Source organism: Pseudophryne corroboree, chromosome 8 (assembly GCF_028390025.1).
Source record: "Pseudophryne corroboree isolate aPseCor3 chromosome 8, aPseCor3.hap2, whole genome shotgun sequence".
Lineage (NCBI taxonomy): Eukaryota > Metazoa > Chordata > Amphibia > Anura > Myobatrachidae > Pseudophryne > Pseudophryne corroboree.
Genome location: NC_086451.1, coordinates 383,587,464 through 383,604,822, shown reverse-complemented (window position 1 = coordinate 383,604,822; position 17,359 = coordinate 383,587,464). Strand labels below are relative to the sequence as shown.

The 17,359-nt window shown below is 48.3% G+C and overlaps 1 protein-coding gene across 2 annotated transcripts in view; it reads left to right on the top strand.

The window, feature by feature from the left end:
• Nucleotides 1–17,359, top strand: part of SAE1 (SUMO1 activating enzyme subunit 1) — a 108,117-nt gene that overhangs the window by 56,288 nt on the left and 34,470 nt on the right. For both annotated transcript variants that reach the window (XM_063937643.1, XM_063937642.1), the window contains exon 6: nt 4,061–4,166. In XM_063937643.1, coding sequence (XP_063793713.1) covers nt 4,061–4,166 — 106 coding nt within the window. The remainder of the gene's footprint in view (nt 1–4,060; nt 4,167–17,359) is intronic.

The window sequence follows — 17,359 nt, the reverse complement described above, 5'->3', positions numbered from 1 at the left end:
TCTTCACTGACTACCATGACAACCAGTCACATGGTACATGTTTCCATGGAATTGCACAGCTGCATGGAAGCGTCTGTGCAATTCCGTCCATTTAATATTCTAATGCAGCAGGAGGCGTCTGTAGGAGCTTGACGCCTCCCGTTAGCATTAACAAGTATCCAAGTGCTGCGTCTGAGGATTTTTACAGGCACCGGCCAACCAACAATGTAGACCCTGGACCGTCATGTCTTCAAAATGGGTGCGACACGCTAAAATTTTGAAAAACTGTGCCGCCGCCCAAACGCTGCAGCTGATGTCAATCATGTGGCTGTGAGCGACATTGCGAGACCCTTTCTGCGCATAATGATTATCATGCCTGGGCGGACTCCAAACTTTGTGTTTGTATGCAAACCATTCAGTTTGCATTCAAACACAGTATGAATCAGGCCCATGATGCAATGAGCAGAGGCTTTGCAAATCCTATCTGAGCTCTGCCCAAAGTACTGTAAGAGATGCCCCTCATTCCCCTTTTCCTCTGCCTTCACATGACCGAGGAAATGAGTCTGACTGGCAGCCATGTTTTGTAACCTCTAAAGCAATTTTGAAAAGGGGATAATGATTTGTGAAAGGACTGGCAAGAAACCTGAAGCGTAGGTAATGGATACTTATGCGGCTTTGATGCATTGAGTCGCTTATGTAATCTTTCTTAATACTTTATTTTGAGGAAACTGAAAGTCTTATGCTTGCAATAAAGTAAAAGTCACAGATTTTGACGGGCAAAGTGATTTGTAATATATATATATATATTCTTTACTATTGTCATTTCACAGCCTAATGAGAGGGTGCAATTATTACTGTGGTCGGCGGTGATTCCCTTCTGTCTGTATCCTGTTGAAAAGCTTCATTTATAGTTCATCTTGACCTTAATCTTGCAAGTGTCATTAGTGATGACATCAGTTCACCTTTCCCAGTAAGGTGTGTTCAGGGTCGCAGAGAACAAAGTTTGTGCAGCCTTTCCTCCAGGCGACTGTCATCCAGAATAAGGTTTCATTTAGTTTCAAGTAGAACTGTTTGTAAAGATGTATGGAGTTCACAGACTGTCTAGGTCCAAAGTACTTAAATCCACAGAGTTCAAGTCAAAAGGTCACTCTTCCTGGGGGCTGATATTAGCTGGGACAGAGGAGCCATTGTTGTGTGGGAAACTTCAGGATTAGGTCAGCGTTGTGTAAAGAATGAGCCCGTAAACCTAAGGTACACGTCTATCTAATGTGCACAGCGTCTTGTGGGATTCGCAGATCTTCATATACAGTTCTCATAAGATGGTTCACATTGTCCCGTTACCCATCTCCCTGCAAGCATAGCTCTTCTGTAGCAGTCCTGGCCAACTTGTGGCTCTCCAGCTGGTGTGAAACTTACTACACATCCCAGCAAGCACTGCCACAGTTTTAGCATTCCTTAATAGCAAAACTCTGATAGGGCATGCTGGGATCTGTAGTTTCACAACAGTTGGAGAGCTTCATGGCTGATAAACGCCAAGGGTGGGATGTACTAAAGGGAAAATTCAGTAAAACCCCCGTTTTCAGGGGGTTTACCGCATTTTTTTATGTACTATAGCCTCGCTGCCGGGTTTTCAACGCTGAGTGTATCTGCTTCTTTTTATGGCAATACCCTATAGAAGCCTATGGGATTCTTTCACACCGCCACACCTGCCGCCTCCCCTTCCCCCGCGCCCTCCCTCACCTGTGTCTAGGCAGCATCCCGGTGCAGCTCCATGATCCTCCACCTCCTCCGCATCACAGCCATGTCTCCTTCCGGCTGCAAGGGGGAGGAGGAGGAGCCTGGGGCCTCCCAGCACACGTCACCTCCCGGGGCTGCGAGGTGACAGACCCCACAGAGACCCCCTGCAAACTTTCTCACAGGTATTGCAGGGAGCCTCTGTCATCGCTTTGCGATGCTAATCGAATATTAGTGTCGCTGCGAGGGGCGGCGATGTATCTTAATACATCCCACCCTAAATATGTTAAATATAATATAGTGAATAATAGTTTTTCCATATAAAGCAAACTGGTCTGATGAATAGATTGTAGGAGTAAACGTCTGTTAAGGGGAAAGCCGGTAAGGAGACTATTGCAGTAATTAATGCAGGAGGTAATGAGTGTAAAAATTAAGTTTTAGTAGTGTCTTATGTAAGATATTGGCATATTCTGGCTGTGTTTCTTAGATGTGTATAACATGATTTGGGTACAGAATATTTGGTGCAAAGGACAACTCTGGGGTAATGCTAATGCCTAAGCAGTAAGATTGAGAGGTAGGGTTTATTGTCCTGTTGCCTGCAGGTATTGTTAACTTCTGTTGGCTGGTTAGAAATACATTTCAAATGCGATCCAGTCAAGATCCCGGCAGACGAAATACAGACACCGGGATCCTGACACTACTCGGAATGCCGACACCAGCATCCTGAATAGGGTCACCTGCCTGGTGCCGGGATACCGACCGCCAGGATGTCGAACATGCAAGTACCAGGGCACTGGAGAGATAAGCCATGGTAGTGGGGAGGGGGAGGTTAGGTTTAGACTGTGGGGAGGGAGGGTTAGGAGAACATTTGGGGACAGTAAGTATACTTCCCCTGCCTGTATTCTGACCCCGGCATTCTCTACACGGGTGGTCTTCAGTATGCCGAATGTCGGGATCCCGGCGCACATACCGGCGCCGGAATTCCGACACCCGGCATACCGACAGCTATTCTCCCGCAAGGGGCTCCTTAGCGCTCGCCACGCTGCCGGTATGCTGGCGGTCGGGCTCCCGGCGTTGGTATTCTGGTCGCCGGGAGCCGGCATACTGTACTACACCCCTCTACACAACCCATTTCATATACAATGCGGTAGAACCGCATGAAGTGATTTTGTGGGAAGTTTGCATTACCAGTAAGTTTCCATCACACACAGGTGTCCTATTCCCTGCTGCACAGCCTCCTAGGGGTGGGAGGAACCCAGGAGACAGAGTAGGTCACAGAATTACTATACAGTCAAATCACCGCCGCGTGCCGCACGGACAGCAGCTAGATGGGCTGAACTTTCACTTTAGACACACGTCTGGTAGCCCCCAGGTTCATTTTGACTGTGAGTTGCTCCACTGTAGCGTGTCTGTCAGCTCTCATGCATCTTCGTAGCGACGTTCGTCTCTCACACCAATGGCACGTGGTGCTCCACAGTTTGTCCATGTCTGTTATTCGCAATGTTCACTATCTGCGCTGTTTCAGAAATTCTGCCATCCTTGGCCCGAATGCCGATGATTATCATCCCTTTTTGTAACTCTGATAAATCGCCCCTTTTACCCATGACCGCAATGAGTGATGTGTGCCTGACGGCCTATTGCACACCTTACATACCCATAAAGACCGCTCACTACACGTGACTTACTTCATGGGCTACGTGCGGCCGACGTCAAATGTAGGAGGAGGTCATAACAATGTGACTCGACCGTGTATATCCTGATAAATTACATTCCTTAGGCATCCGTCTGTTTTATATGTGGTGAAGATGGAGTTTTCTAAAATGCAACACTATATTATGGCAGTTGTACTTGTGTTTGCCTAATTCTTCTCCTGACACAAGAATACTTCTGAATAACCATGACCCTAGGACCCCTCCTCTGTGGTAAACGACTTGTACACAGTGGTAGTGGAGTTGTATAATCGGTAAGCAATGTGCGGAGCTCCCTTTGCTGTAAGTGTTGGGATGCCGAGGTGATGTATAAGGCAGTGTTGTACTGTCCAGGAATTTGTCACACACAATAAAAATTCTAGGTGAGTAAAGTTAGAAAAAAACAAAAAAAGTTTGCTGGGAAAGTAGAGCACGATGTCCTTAGCAGCTGGAACACTCAGTCTCATTATCCACAAGTGACATTGCAGCGGCCCCAATCAATGTTCCTCTCGCTGTCTAAATGTTTTAAAGCGCTCGGAGGGGGGGTGGGGGTGCGTGGAAAGGAGGGAGGCGGGTGGTTGGAATGACAGTAAGTTCAACTTTTCTCTGAGAAACATTCCCACTGCGACTCCAAACTTCTCTGCTTTTGTCCTTGTCAGAAAATAGAGTTCTGCCAGTTGAAGGACGTCTTGGAAATTGACTGGAACGGCGAAAAAGCAAAAGCTGCGCTCAAGAAAACTCCAGCTGACTTCTTCCTCTTGCAAGGTAGTAATGTCTTCTCTTACGTACCTACTAGCCGCCAACCCTTCCCAACGCAGTGCCTGCTAGCTTGGGGCTCTGTATAGAAGGAAGGCTGATGGGGGGGCTGCTGGGTTCTGATTCACTAAGCGAACATTAGGGATCATTCAGTTCAGTAACTCTCCATGTTTCATAGTTAACCTTGTATTAGTAGCTGGAGTTGTTTACTAGTATTAATGGTCATAGTAATGGTCATAAGACTCAGCCTGTGGGACTATGGGCCTAACTCGGACCTGATCACAGCAGCAAATTTGTTCTCTAATGGGCAAAACCATGTGCACTGCAGGGGGCTGGGGGCAGATATAACGTGCAGAGAGAGAGAGCGTTCGATTTGGGTGGGTTATATTGTTTCTGTGCAGGGTAAATACTGGCTGCTTTATTTTCACACTGCAATTTAGATTTCAGTTTAAACACACCCCACCCAAATCTAACTCTCTCTGCACATTATCTGCCCCCCCTGCAGTGCACATGGTTTTGCCCATTAGTATTGCTTGTACCGTTGTATTAATAAATCAATTTTTAGGGGGGGCAAGAAGAGGGGGGATTGGTCTAGAACTAAATATCCCATGCCTAGGTATAAGTTGATTGATTGGCTAAGATAGCATATTTTATGTGCAGAGGAAGGACTGAAGGAAAAAAACCTACTGCTTAATATGTCTTGGTGACTGATTTGCAGTCTCGTAAGTAACACATGCTCTGAGCACAAAATAAACACACAAGTGAATGTTAAAAGATGGGAATGACTAACATGCTGGTTTTGGATCATGCTATGCTTTGCTGTTTCAGCTTTTTGGCCCACCTCAGCAGCCATTGAGTATTTCATTTCAGACTGCTGGATGTGTCTTGCAGTTTTTGATTTAAACACTCAATTGTGCTTTGCTTTTTAAGACCTTTGCAGTGTTTTTTTTTTTTTCTTTTCTTTTCTTTATTGGCGGAGAGCATTGTGCATTCTTGTCTTGGTTTATGGGAGGAATTCATTTGTGGACGTAGGGAGTGAATTGCCATTGCGGCAGCCCGATTCGCACCCCTTTTGTTCAAATTTGCTCGCTGCAGTGGGTATCATGCAAATTCCCCTGGGCAAACAAGTTGCTGGCAGTTGAATTCCTCCCTATAAGTGGTTGCCCGCTGTTTGATGCTCAGTTGCATGGTGCTTTGTTTTTAGTTATTTCATATCTTGTGTGCTTTCCGTGAGTGCGGTAGGAACATATGCAAATTTGCAGTTTAATATAAAATATTGTATGGCTGTACAAAATAACTGTGAAAGTTTAATTTCTTCATATCTTTGTTGTTGATGTTATTATCCTTTTATTGACAAGTCTCCCTGGAAAAAGAGTGGTGCCCGCACCCTCCCACATGTACTAGTCTGCTGAAAGTAAGCTGTGGCCCAGTATAAGAAACCGGACCTATTATGACTGTGGAGCTGGGGGGAGCTGGGGCTGGTAGTGCATGGGGGCTGCTTTGCGTGATGGCCTGGAATGAAACACCAAAGTTGCTGGACAGCAGTCTCCATCTAACATGCAGGTAACTCTGTGACATGGAAGCTATTCAAACGGGAAAATTTGGATTTCCTGTAACATTCATGGAGAAAGGATGATGGGAACTGCGGCTGGGCAGACCCTCTGAGTGAGTCCAAGGGCGGAAGTCCCAGTAGTTTGCTGAGGCTTTTTCTCTGACGTCCTAGTGGATGCTGGGAACTCCGTAAGGACCATGGGGAATAGCGGCTCCGCAGGAGACTGGGCACAAAAGTAAAGCTTTAGGACTACCTGGTGTGCACTGGCTCCTCCCCCTATGACCCTCCTCCAAGCCTCAGTTAGATTTTTGTGCCCGGCCGAGAAGGGTGCACACTAGGGGCTCTCCTGAGCTTCTTAGTGAAAGTTTAGTTTTAGGTTTTTTATTTTCAGTGAGACCTGCTGGCAACAGGCTCACTGCATCGAGGGACTAAGGGGAGAAGAAGCAAACCTGCCTGCTTGCAGCCAGCTTGGGCTTCTTAGGCTACTGGACACCATTAGCTCCAGAGGGACCGAACACAGGCCCAGCCTCGGAGCTCGGTCCCAGAGCCGCGCCGCCGGCCCCCTTACAGAGCCAGAAGCAAGAAGAGGTCCGGAAAAATCGGCGGCAGAAGACATCAGTCTTCAACAAGGTAGCGCACAGCACTGCAGCTGTGCGCCATTGTTACTCAGGCACACTTCACACTTCGGTCACTGAGGGTGCAGGGCGCTAGGGGGGGGCGCCCTGAGCATCAATGTAAACACCTTGGCTGGCATAAATACACCACATATAACCCCCAGGGCTATATGGATGTATTTTAACCCCTGCCAGAACTCACCAAAAAGCGGGAGAAAAGGCCGCCGAGAAGGGGGCGGAGCCTATCTCCTCAGCACACGGGCGCCATTTTCCATCACAGCTCCGCTGGAAGGACGTCTCCCTGACTCTCCCCTGCAGTCCTGCACTACAGAAAAGGGTAAAAAAGAGAGGGGGGCACTAATTTGGCGCAGTTTTGATACTAACAGCAGCTATAAAGGGAAAAGCACATTTTATAGTGGTATTCCTGTCTATATATAGCGCTCTGGTGTGTGCTGGCATACTCTCCCTCTGTCTCCCCAAAGGGCTAGTGGGGTCCTGTCCTCTATCAGAGCATTCCCTGTGTGTGTGCGGTGTGTCGGTACGATTGTGTCGACATGTTTGAGGAGGAAAATGAGATGGAGGCGGAGCAATTGCCTATTATAGAGTTGTCACCCCCTAGGGAGTCGACACCTGAGTGGATGAGCTTATGGAAGGAATTGCGTGACAGTGTCAGCTCTTTATGACAGACAGTTGACGACATGAGACAGCCGGCTACTCAGCTTGTGCCTGTCCAGGGGTCTCAAACGCCATCAGGGGCTTTAAAACGCCCGTTACCTCAAATGGCAGACACAGACACGGATACTGACTCCAGTGTCGATGATGAGGAGACAAACGTGACTTCCACTAGGGCCACACGTTACATGATTAAAGCAATGAAAAATGTATTGCATATTTCTGATAATACAAGTACCACTAAAAAGGGTATTATGTTTGGTGAGAAAAAAAAACTGCCTGTAGTTTTTCCTGTATCCGAGGAATTAAATGAAGTGTGTGATGAGGCGTGGGTTTCCCCCGATAAAAAACTGATAATTCCTAAAAGGTTATTGGCATCGTACCCTTTCCCGCCAGAGGATAGGGCACGTTGGGAAACACCCCCTAGGGTGGATAAAGCGCTCACACGCTTGTCTAAACAGGTAGCACTACCCTCTCCTGATACGGCCGCCCTAAAGGAACCTGCCGATAGAAAGCTGGAGAATATCCTGAAATGTATATACACTCACACGGGTGTTATACTGCGACCAGCAATCGCCTCAGCCTGGATGTGCAGTGCGGGCCTGGCGTGGTCGGATTCCCTGACGGAAAATATTGATACCCTAGATAGGGACAGTATATTACTGACGATAGAGCATTTGAAGGATGCATTTCTATATATGCGTGATGCACAGAGGGATATTTGCCGACTGGCATCAAGAGTTAGCGCATCTGTCCATTTCTGCAAGAAGAGGTTTATGGACGCGGCAGTGGTCAGGTGATGCGGATTCTAAAAGGCACATGGAAGTATTGCCTTATAAGGGGGAGGAGTTATTTGGGGTAGGTCTATCAGACCTGGTAGCCACGGCAACTGCTGGAAAATCCACATTTTTACCCCAGGTAGCTTCTCAACCTAAGAAGACGCCGTATTATCAGGCGCAGTCCTTTCGGCCCCATAAGGGCAAGCGGGCAAAAGGCGCCTCATTTCTGTCCCGTGGCAGAGGGAGAGGGAAAAGGCTGCAACAAACAGCCAGTTCCCAGGAGCAAAAGCCCTCTCCCGCCTCCGCAAAGTCCTCAGCATGACGCTGGGGCTTTACAAGCGGACTCAGGCACGGTGGGGGCCCGTCTCAAGAAGTTCAGTGCGCAGTGGGCCCACTCGCAAGTGGACCCCTGGATCCTTCAGGTGGTATCTCAGGGGTACAAATTGGAATTCGAGATGTCTCCCCCTCGCCGTTTTCTAAAGTCTGCTTTACAGACGTCTCCCTCAGACAGGGAGGCAGTATTGGAAGCCATTCACAAGCTGTATTCCCAGCAGGTGATAATCAAGGTACCCCTCCTACAACACGGAAAGGGGTACTATTCCACACTATTTGTGGTACCGAAGCCGGACGGCTCGGGGAGACCAATTTTAAACCTAAAATCCTTGAACACTTACATACAAAGGTTCAAATTCAAGATGGAGTCACTCAGAGCAGTGATTGCAAACCTGGAAGAAGGGGACTAATGGTGTCTCTGGACATCAAAGATGCTTACCTACATGTCCCAATTTACCCTTCTCACCAAGGGTACCTCAGGTTTGTGGTACAGAACTGTCACTCAGTTTCAGACGCTGCCGTTTGGATTGTCCACGGCACCCCGGGTCTTTACCAAGGTAATGGCCGAAATGATGATACTCCTTCGAAGGAAGGGAGTTTTAGTTATCCCTTACTTGGACGATCTCCTGATAAGGACAAGATCCAGGGAACAGTTGGAAGTCGGGGTAGCACTATCTCAGATAGTGCTGCGCCAGCACGGTTGGAGTCTCAATATTCCAAAATCACAGCTGATCCCGACGACACGACTTCTATTCCTAGGGATGATCCTGGACACAGTCCAGAAAAAGGTGTTTCTCCCGGAGGAGAAAGCCAGGGAGTTATCCGAACTAGTCAGAAATCTCCTAAAACCAGGCCAAGTCTCAGTGCATCAATGCACAAGGGTCCTGGGAAAGATGGTGGCTTCTTACGAAGCAATCCCATTCGGCAGATTCCACGCAAGAACCTTCCAGTGGGATCTGCTAGACAAATGGTCCGGGTCGCATCTTCAGATGCATCAGCGGATACTCTTGTCACCAAGGACAAGGGTGTCTCTCCTGTGGTGGTTGCAGAGTGCTCATCTTCTAGAGGGCCGCAGATTCGGCATTCAGGACTGGGTCCTGGTGACCACGGATGCCAGCCTGAGAGGCTGGGGAGCAGTCACACAGGGAAGGAATTTCCAGGGCTTGTGGTCAAGCCTGGAGACATCACTTCACATAAATATCCTGGAGCTAAGGGCCATCTACAATGCTCTAAGCCTAGCAAGACCTCTGCTTCAAGGTCAGCCGGTGCTGATCCAGTCAGACAACATCACGGCAGTCGCCCACGTAAACAGACAGGGCGGCACAAGAAGCAGGAGGGCAATGGCAGAAGTTGCAAGGATTCTTAGCTGGGCGGAAAATCATGTGATAGCACTGTCAGCAGTGTTCATTCCGGGAGTGGACAACTGGGAAGCAGACTTCCTCAGCAGACACGACCTCCACCCGGGAGAGTGGGGACTTCACCCAGAAGTCTTCCACATGATTGTGAACCGTTGGGAAAAACCAAAGGTGGACATGATGGCGTCCCGCCTCAACAAAAAACTAGACAGGTATTGCGCCAGGTCAAGGGACCCTCAGGCAATAGCTGTGGACGCTCTGGTAACACCGTGGGTGTACCAGTCAGTGTATGTGTTCCCTCCTCTGCCTCTCATACCCAAGGTACTGAGAATCATAAGAAGGAGAGGAGTAAGGACTATACTCGTGGCTCCGGATTGGCCAAGAAGGACTTGGTACCCGGAACTTCAAGAGATGCTCACAGAGGACCCGTGGCCTCTACCTCTAAGAAGGGACCTGCTCCAGCAGGGACCCTGTCTGTTCCAAGACTTACCGCGGCTGCGTGTGACGGCATGGCGGTTGAACGCCGGATCCTGAAGGAAAAAAGCATTCCGGAGGAAGTCATCCCTACCCTGATCAAAGCCAGGAAGGATGTAACCGTACAGCATTATCACCGTATTTGGCGTAAATATGTTGCGTGGTGCGAGGCCAGGAAGGCCCCTACAGAGGAATTTCAACTGGGTCGTTTCCTGCATTTCCTGCAAACAGGACTATCTATGGGCCTAAAATTAGGGTCCATTAAGGTTCAAATTTCGGCCCTGTCGATTTTCTTCCAGAAAGAACTGGCTTCAGTTCCTGAAGTTCAGACGTTTGTCAAGGGGGTACTGCATATACAGCCTCCTTTTGTGCCTCCAGTGGCACCTTGGGATCTCAATGTAGTTTTGGGGTTCCTAAAATCACATGTTGGCCCTGGCTTCAGCCAGGCGTGTCTCAGAATTGGCGGCTTTATCCTATAAAAGCCCTTACCTAATTTTTCATACGGACAGGGCAGAATTGAGGACTCGTCCTCAATTTCTCCCTAAGGTGGTTTCAGCGTTTCACTTGAACCAGCCTATTGTGGTACCTGCGGCTACTAGGGACTTGGAGGACTTCAAGTTGCTGGACGTAGTCAGGGCCCTGAAAATATATGTTTCCAGGACGGCTGGAGTCAGAAAATCTGACTCGCTGTTTATCCTGTATGCACCCAACAAGCTGGGTGCTCCTGCTTCTAAGCAGACTATTGCTCGTTGGATTTGTAGTACAATTCAGCTTGCACATTCTGTGGCAGGCCTGCCACAGCCAAAATCTGTAAAAGCCCATTCCACAAGGAAGGTGGGCTCATCTTGGGCGGCTGCCCGAGGGGTCTCGGCTTTACAACTTTGCAGAGCAGCTACTTAGTCAGGAGCAAACACGTTTGCTAAATTCTACAAATTTGATACCCTGGCTGAGGAGGACCTGGAGTTCTCTCATTCGGTGCTGCAGAGTCATCCGCACTCTCCCGCCCGTTTGGGAGCTTTGGTATAATCCCCATGGTCCTTACGGAGTTCCCAGCATCCACTAGGACGTCAGAGAAAATAAGAATTTACTTACCGATAATTTTATTTCTCGTAGTCCGTAGTGGATGCTGGGCGCCCATCCCAAGTGCGGATTGTCTGCAATACTTGTACATAGTTATTGTTACAAAAATCGGGTTATTATTGTTGTGAGCCATCTTTTCAGAGGCTCCTCTGTTATCATGCTGTTAACTGGGTTCAGATCACAGGTTGTACGGTGTGATTGGTGTGACTGGTATGAGTCTTACCCGGGATTCAAAATCCTTCCTTATTGTGTACGCTCGTCCGGGCACAGTATCCTAACTGAGGCTTGGAGGAGGGTCATGGGGGGAGGAGCCAGTGCACACCAGGTAGTCCTAAAGCTTTACTTTTGTGCCCAGTCTCCTGCGGAGCCGCTATTCCCCATGGTCCTTACGGAGTTCCCAGCATCCACTACGGACTACGAGAAATAGAATTATCGGTAAGTAAATTCTTATTTTTTTATTTTTTTTCCAGATTCCTTGGCCTGCGCTGTATCTGGCCTGTCACGCCATGTGACTGATTCTGAGTCTGCTGTGTATGTGTGATGCTGCAGGAGCCTCTTGTACTATTTAATGCTAATGGCAGTTTCCGCAGGGCTAATATGAGCATCCTTGCGGCTTCAAGCAGGAAGCTGCTCCGCCCACTGTTATTTTGTCTACAGCCGCAGCTGTCACCATTAGTACCGGCAGATGCACCTACCCACTGTTAGGTGACAGAAATCCGCCTGCGACCGGCTTCCTTTATCCATATGCATGACTCAGAATTACGCAGCTATGATATTCCCTTGACTCTCTCACAACATAGAACAGTTGTGTGCGATTGTGGTGTTGTCACCCCCATAGTGCCCGTTTGACGCAAAGCAAGATCCGGTAAAGATCCGTCTGACTCTGCATATCTCAGTCCAATACAAAGATGCACATGAGCTGTGTGCTAACGCTCTATATTTGCGTGCGAGAAAAGAGCCGTCTGACTCAGACCTGGCCCCTCTCTGTTTTCTGTATGTATTTGTATGATTGACATTTGGCCGGGCTCAGGTTTCTGTTAATGGGGATTCCTGCCTAATTTCTGCAGCTCTTTAAAATGTGTGATGCTAGGAGGGTCCTTCCACTTCCTAATAGTTGCCCTTATTTATAAAACTTCCTGTCTGCTGCCTTTGTTTTGGGCACACTCACCCCCCACGCAGCAGCTGGACAGCAGGGAGGCCTGAGGGCGCCCTTAGGGTGCGGTATGCACCTGCTGTGCTATTCTCGCCTTCCTCTGCTGGCTGTGACCTGCGGGCGGGGTCCTGACTATGTGCATTCCTTTCCATCTCTGGCTATGCATGGTCTGTATACTGTCACCAGCAAGTTTAGCCGTTCTGTGCCTCTAGTGTTAGCTTGTGTTAAAATGTGCCTACCTGGCACCAGGAGTCACAGAAATGCGCAGGTCACACGAAATGTGTGCAGCATTTCCGAATGATTGTTCTTATGGGCGGATGAACACATTGGCCCTCATTCCGAGTTGTTCGTTCGGTAATTTTCTTCGCATCGCAGCGATTTTCCGCTAATTGCGCATGCGCAATGTTCGCACTGCGACTGCGCCAAGTAAATTTGCTAAGAAGTTTGGTATTTTACTCACGGCATTACGAGGTTTTTTCTTCGTTCTGGTGATCGTAATGTGATTGACAGGAAGTGGGTGTTTCTGGGTGGAAACTGGCCGTTTTATGGGAGTGTGTGAAAAAACGCTACCGTTTCTGGGAAAAACGCGGGAGTGGCTGGAGAAATGGGGGAGTGCCTGGGCGAACGCTGGGTGTGTTTGTGGGGTTCACTACAATCTCCCGGCGACCAGCATACTGGCGCCGGGAAGCAGGCCGCCGGCTTACCAACAGTGTGGCGAGCGCAAATGAGCCCCTCGCCACACTATTTTATTCTCCCTCCAGGGGGGTCGTGGACCCCCACGAGGGAGAATAAGTGTCGGTATGCCGGCTGTCGGGCTCCCGGCGCCGGTATGCTGGTCGCCGGGAGCCCGACCGCCGGCATACTGAAGACCACCCGTGTTTGTGACGTCAAACCAGGAACGAAACTGACTGAACTGATCGCAATGGCAGAGTAAGTCTCGAGCTACTCAGAAACTGCTAAGAAATTTCTAATCGCAATTTTGAGAATCTTTCGTTCGCAATTTTGCTAAGCTAAGATTCACTCCCAGTAGGCAGCGGCTTAGCGTGTGCACTGCTGCGAAAAGCGGCTAGCGAGCGAACAACTCGGAATGAGGGCCCTTGTGCGTTCTATAGATTCATATAAAATAATAAGGTGCCAGCTACACGTGGTATACAGAGAGTATTAGGATCAGGCAGTGATGTACGGTGCATGAGATGGGGAGAAGGGAATAGCACTCGCTGGTAAGGCGAGCCCGATAAAGCAGTGTTATTTGCAGATCCCCTTACACTGTGGTCACCCAAGCCTTAGGGGAAGTTGTGGAACAGATGCCACCACTCCCTACCAGCCTACACGTTTTCTTTATTAGCTTCGGGTCTGTGTCCTGGAAAGGAATTTTTTTTAACCTGTTCTGTAACAATGAATATTGTCTGGCCACGGAACAGATGCGCATGTAGCAGGAATGTAAAGAGGCTGCAGGCTGAAATATGGAATTTGTTTTACACGTGGAAATATTGAGACAACAGGTGCTTGTGTGTTTTTATATGTAAACGTATCCTGTTTTCTTTCTGTTTTTTTTTTTTTTCTTTTATCTTGTCATGTTTTATGCTGTTCCCAACATTTGTCTCACACTTGCAGCATCTACTTTTTATTTCAATTTTGGGTTTAAGTTGACCCTAAGGGTAACCTGTATCTGTTATGTTATGCCACTGTATTTGTCTACGTCACATAATGCCTGGGATTTGTAATCCCGTATTTCCTGGTTACCTGATGAGGACACTTTCTCCTCTTTTCACGCATCAGTATTAAAGCGATCAGTGATCACTAGTGAAGCACAACTCATTAGAAACAATATGAGACACAATGCCTATTCTGTACACTGAATTTATTTTATTGTTTTGTCTCCATACAAATCTCCCGGTGGCAGCGTAAAATGCATATTTTGGCGCAGCTGTGAAGGCATCCGCATAGATCTCTATATCAGGCCGTATGTTGGGGTCATCTCACTACATGATGATCCCTTGTTTTCTGAGACGCACCTTATTACATAAACTTTAGGCAGTCATTCTTATCCATAGATTAACAGGGCCATGACTTTCTAATCCTAGGCAGCTGGTCAGGGAGTGCTTCCATAGCATGGGAGATCACAGGATATTTAAATCGTGTGCAGTAAAGCCAAAGCCGTGGCATTCAGTTCCGTTTTTTGCGGTTGATCTTTTTAAGATTAATGATCCAGAGAAAAATGAAGACTTCCTTTTAATTTCCAATGAGTGTTTCCTGACCAGAATCCGCTAACATCTCCTGGGATTAGCAATTATTCGCTTTTCCGAACATTGAGTAATTGAAAGAGATAATCGTTCTACACAGCAATTAAAAATCGCTTATGTAGCACAGCTTAATGGGAACAATAGTTATATAACAAGAGATCACTGTTATAAGATTCAGCTCTTAACAATGTGCGTTTAAAGATCGCCCTCGATGCCGAACTGGAAGGGTCTAGGTAGAGCTGGTAAGTGCCAGTCACCGAATCAACTGAGAAATGCATCCTGGTGTATATTAGGTAATGGGGAATTACACATCGTTTGGCTAAGTTAAGCAGAATGATAGCGCTGAGATGACAGAAGATTGAGTGCAACATAATTGCATGGTCAGAGGGACCCTCTTGTTTCGGATACACAGCCCTCTGTACTGTCTGGAAAATACAATTTGTATGGAACTTATTTTTCTCTTATGTCCTAGAGGATGCTGGGGTCCACATTAGTACTATGGGGTATAGACAGGTCCACTAGGAGCCCCTGGCACTTTAATAGTTTAATAGTGTGGGCTGGTTCCTCCCTCTATGCCCCTCCTACCAGACTCTGTTTAGAAAATGTGTCCGGAGGAGTTGGTCACAGCTAGGGGAGTTCCTAGAGCTTCTTTAGTTTTTATTTTTTTCTAAGAGTGAGTTAGGCACAGGCAGGCTGCCTCCCTGCTTCGTGGGACTTAGGGGGGGAGTAGTGTCCGCCCTGAGGGGTTCGAACCACTATCTCCGCTGACAGAACACTGAGCTTCTGAGGGTGATGATCGTTAGCCGCCCCAGGCGACCGCTCACTCCCGCAGCATGCCGCCACCCCATAACAACCAGAAGATTCCGGTGGCGAGTGAGTCACCGGCCCCCCTGACAAGCGGGGAGCCGGTGTGAAGATGGCGGCGACAGGGTGGGAGCGCGGTATTAACTGCGCTCCGGAGGCTCGACGGTACACTGTGCGGCGCTATGAGGGCGCCCTGAACCAGCGCCTATGCCCTACACTGGTCACTCACGCTGTCAGGGACCTCGGTAACGCTGCCTGCACCATACTTCAGGCCAGTATAAGGATGTAAAGTGTGGGAAGCAGCGCCATGTTCAGGGGGCGAAGCTTCTCCTCAGAGCGGACCCAGCAGCCTTCAGCGCCATTTTCCTGCCTGCAGATCCAGTACAGAGACGCTGACAGGGAAGGCTGTCCCTCCAAGCAACTCCAGGTATCCTGTTCGGTACCAGGGGGTTGTAGAAGGTGAGGAGGCTGTAAAATTACTGTGTAGTTTATTAAGGTACACAGTCAGCGCCAGGTAGTTGAATATATTTACATTTGGAAGCGCTGTGTGTGTGCTGGCTCCAAGTTCTGTGTTTCTTTGTGGCATACTTGGGGGGAAACTGTGTCTGACATTTTCCTGTGTGTGTGTGTTTGTTTCTCACATAGCCATGTCCAGGGAACCTCTCAGATCTCTACTAGGGTTGCTCATACTGAGACTGAAACTCGGGTATTAAAGAAGTCTATGGCAGTTTGGTCAGGTTCTGTCCCTATTCCTTCAAAATCCCCTAGCATATACCCACAAAAACGTGCACTTGCCCAGATTATGCAAGATGACACGGATACTGACTCTGACACAGTATATGGTGATGGGGATGTGCTGAGGGGGCGGCATTCCTGGCTAAGGGGGTGCAGCTCATGATTGAGGCTATTAGAGATGTGTTAAACATTTCTGACAACTCCTGAGCAGGTTGAGGAGGCTTACTTCACAGACAATAAGAGCCTCGCTAAACTTTCCTGTGTCTAAAGAATTAAACGCTTTATTTGAAAAATCCTGGGAGAACCCAGAGAAAAAAATTCCAGATCCCCAAAAGGGTTTTGGTTGCCTTTCCCTTCCCTGGGAGGATAGAAAAAAAATTGGAAAACCCACCCATAGTTGACGCATCTGTTTCCAGACTGTCGAAGAAGGTGGTTTTACCTGTCCCTGAGTCTACCGCGTTAAAAGAACCGGCGGATCGTAAGATTGACACTACGCTCAAATCCATATACACTGCTTCAGGGGTGGCATTGCAGCCCACTATTGCCTGTGTATGGATTTTTAAATCTATAGTAAAGTGGTCAGGCACGTTACTTGAGGATTTGGATTCAATGGATAGAAGTGACATTGAACTGTTTTTACGTAACATACAGGATTCTGCGGGGTTCATGGTGGAATCCATGAAGGACATGGGTTAGCTGACTGCAAGGGTGTCTTCCATGTCTGTCTCAGCTCGCAGGGGTCTCTGGCTACGCCAAAGGTCTGCAGACGCGGTATCCAGGAGAAGTGTGGAGTACCTACCCTACACAGGTCAGGCTCTATTTGGGGAAGCGCTGGATGCGTGGATTTCCACGGAAACCGTGGGTATGTCACCTTTTCTTCACTCAGCTGCACCTTCTACAAAGAAACCCTTTTCTTCATCTACATCGCAGTCCTTTCGGACCGCTAAGACAAAGTCCAAGCCTTCTTTAGAGGTGGACTTGCAAAATTCAAAAAGCCTGCACCCGCAAGCTCCCAGGACCAGAAACCGGCTTCTGGTTCCTCAAAATCCTCAGCATGATGGTGGTCCGCGAAGCCTGGAAGATGGGCTGATGGGTGCGAGGCTCAGACGTTTCAGCCACGTCTGGGTGTCGTCCGGCCTGGATCCCTGGGTACAGGATATTGTGTCCCAGGGCTACAGACTGGAGTTTCAAGCACTTCCGCCGGACCGATTCTTCAAATTAGTCTTGCCAGTTTTGCTGGCAGACAGGGCTATCCTACAGAACGCCATCCAAAAATTGGAAAAGTCACAGGTCATTGTCCCTGTTCCACCTCATATGCAAACCAAAGGGTATTATTCAAACCTTTTCGTGGTACCGAAACCAGATGGTTCGGTCAGACCGATTTTGAACTTGAAATCGTTAAACCCTT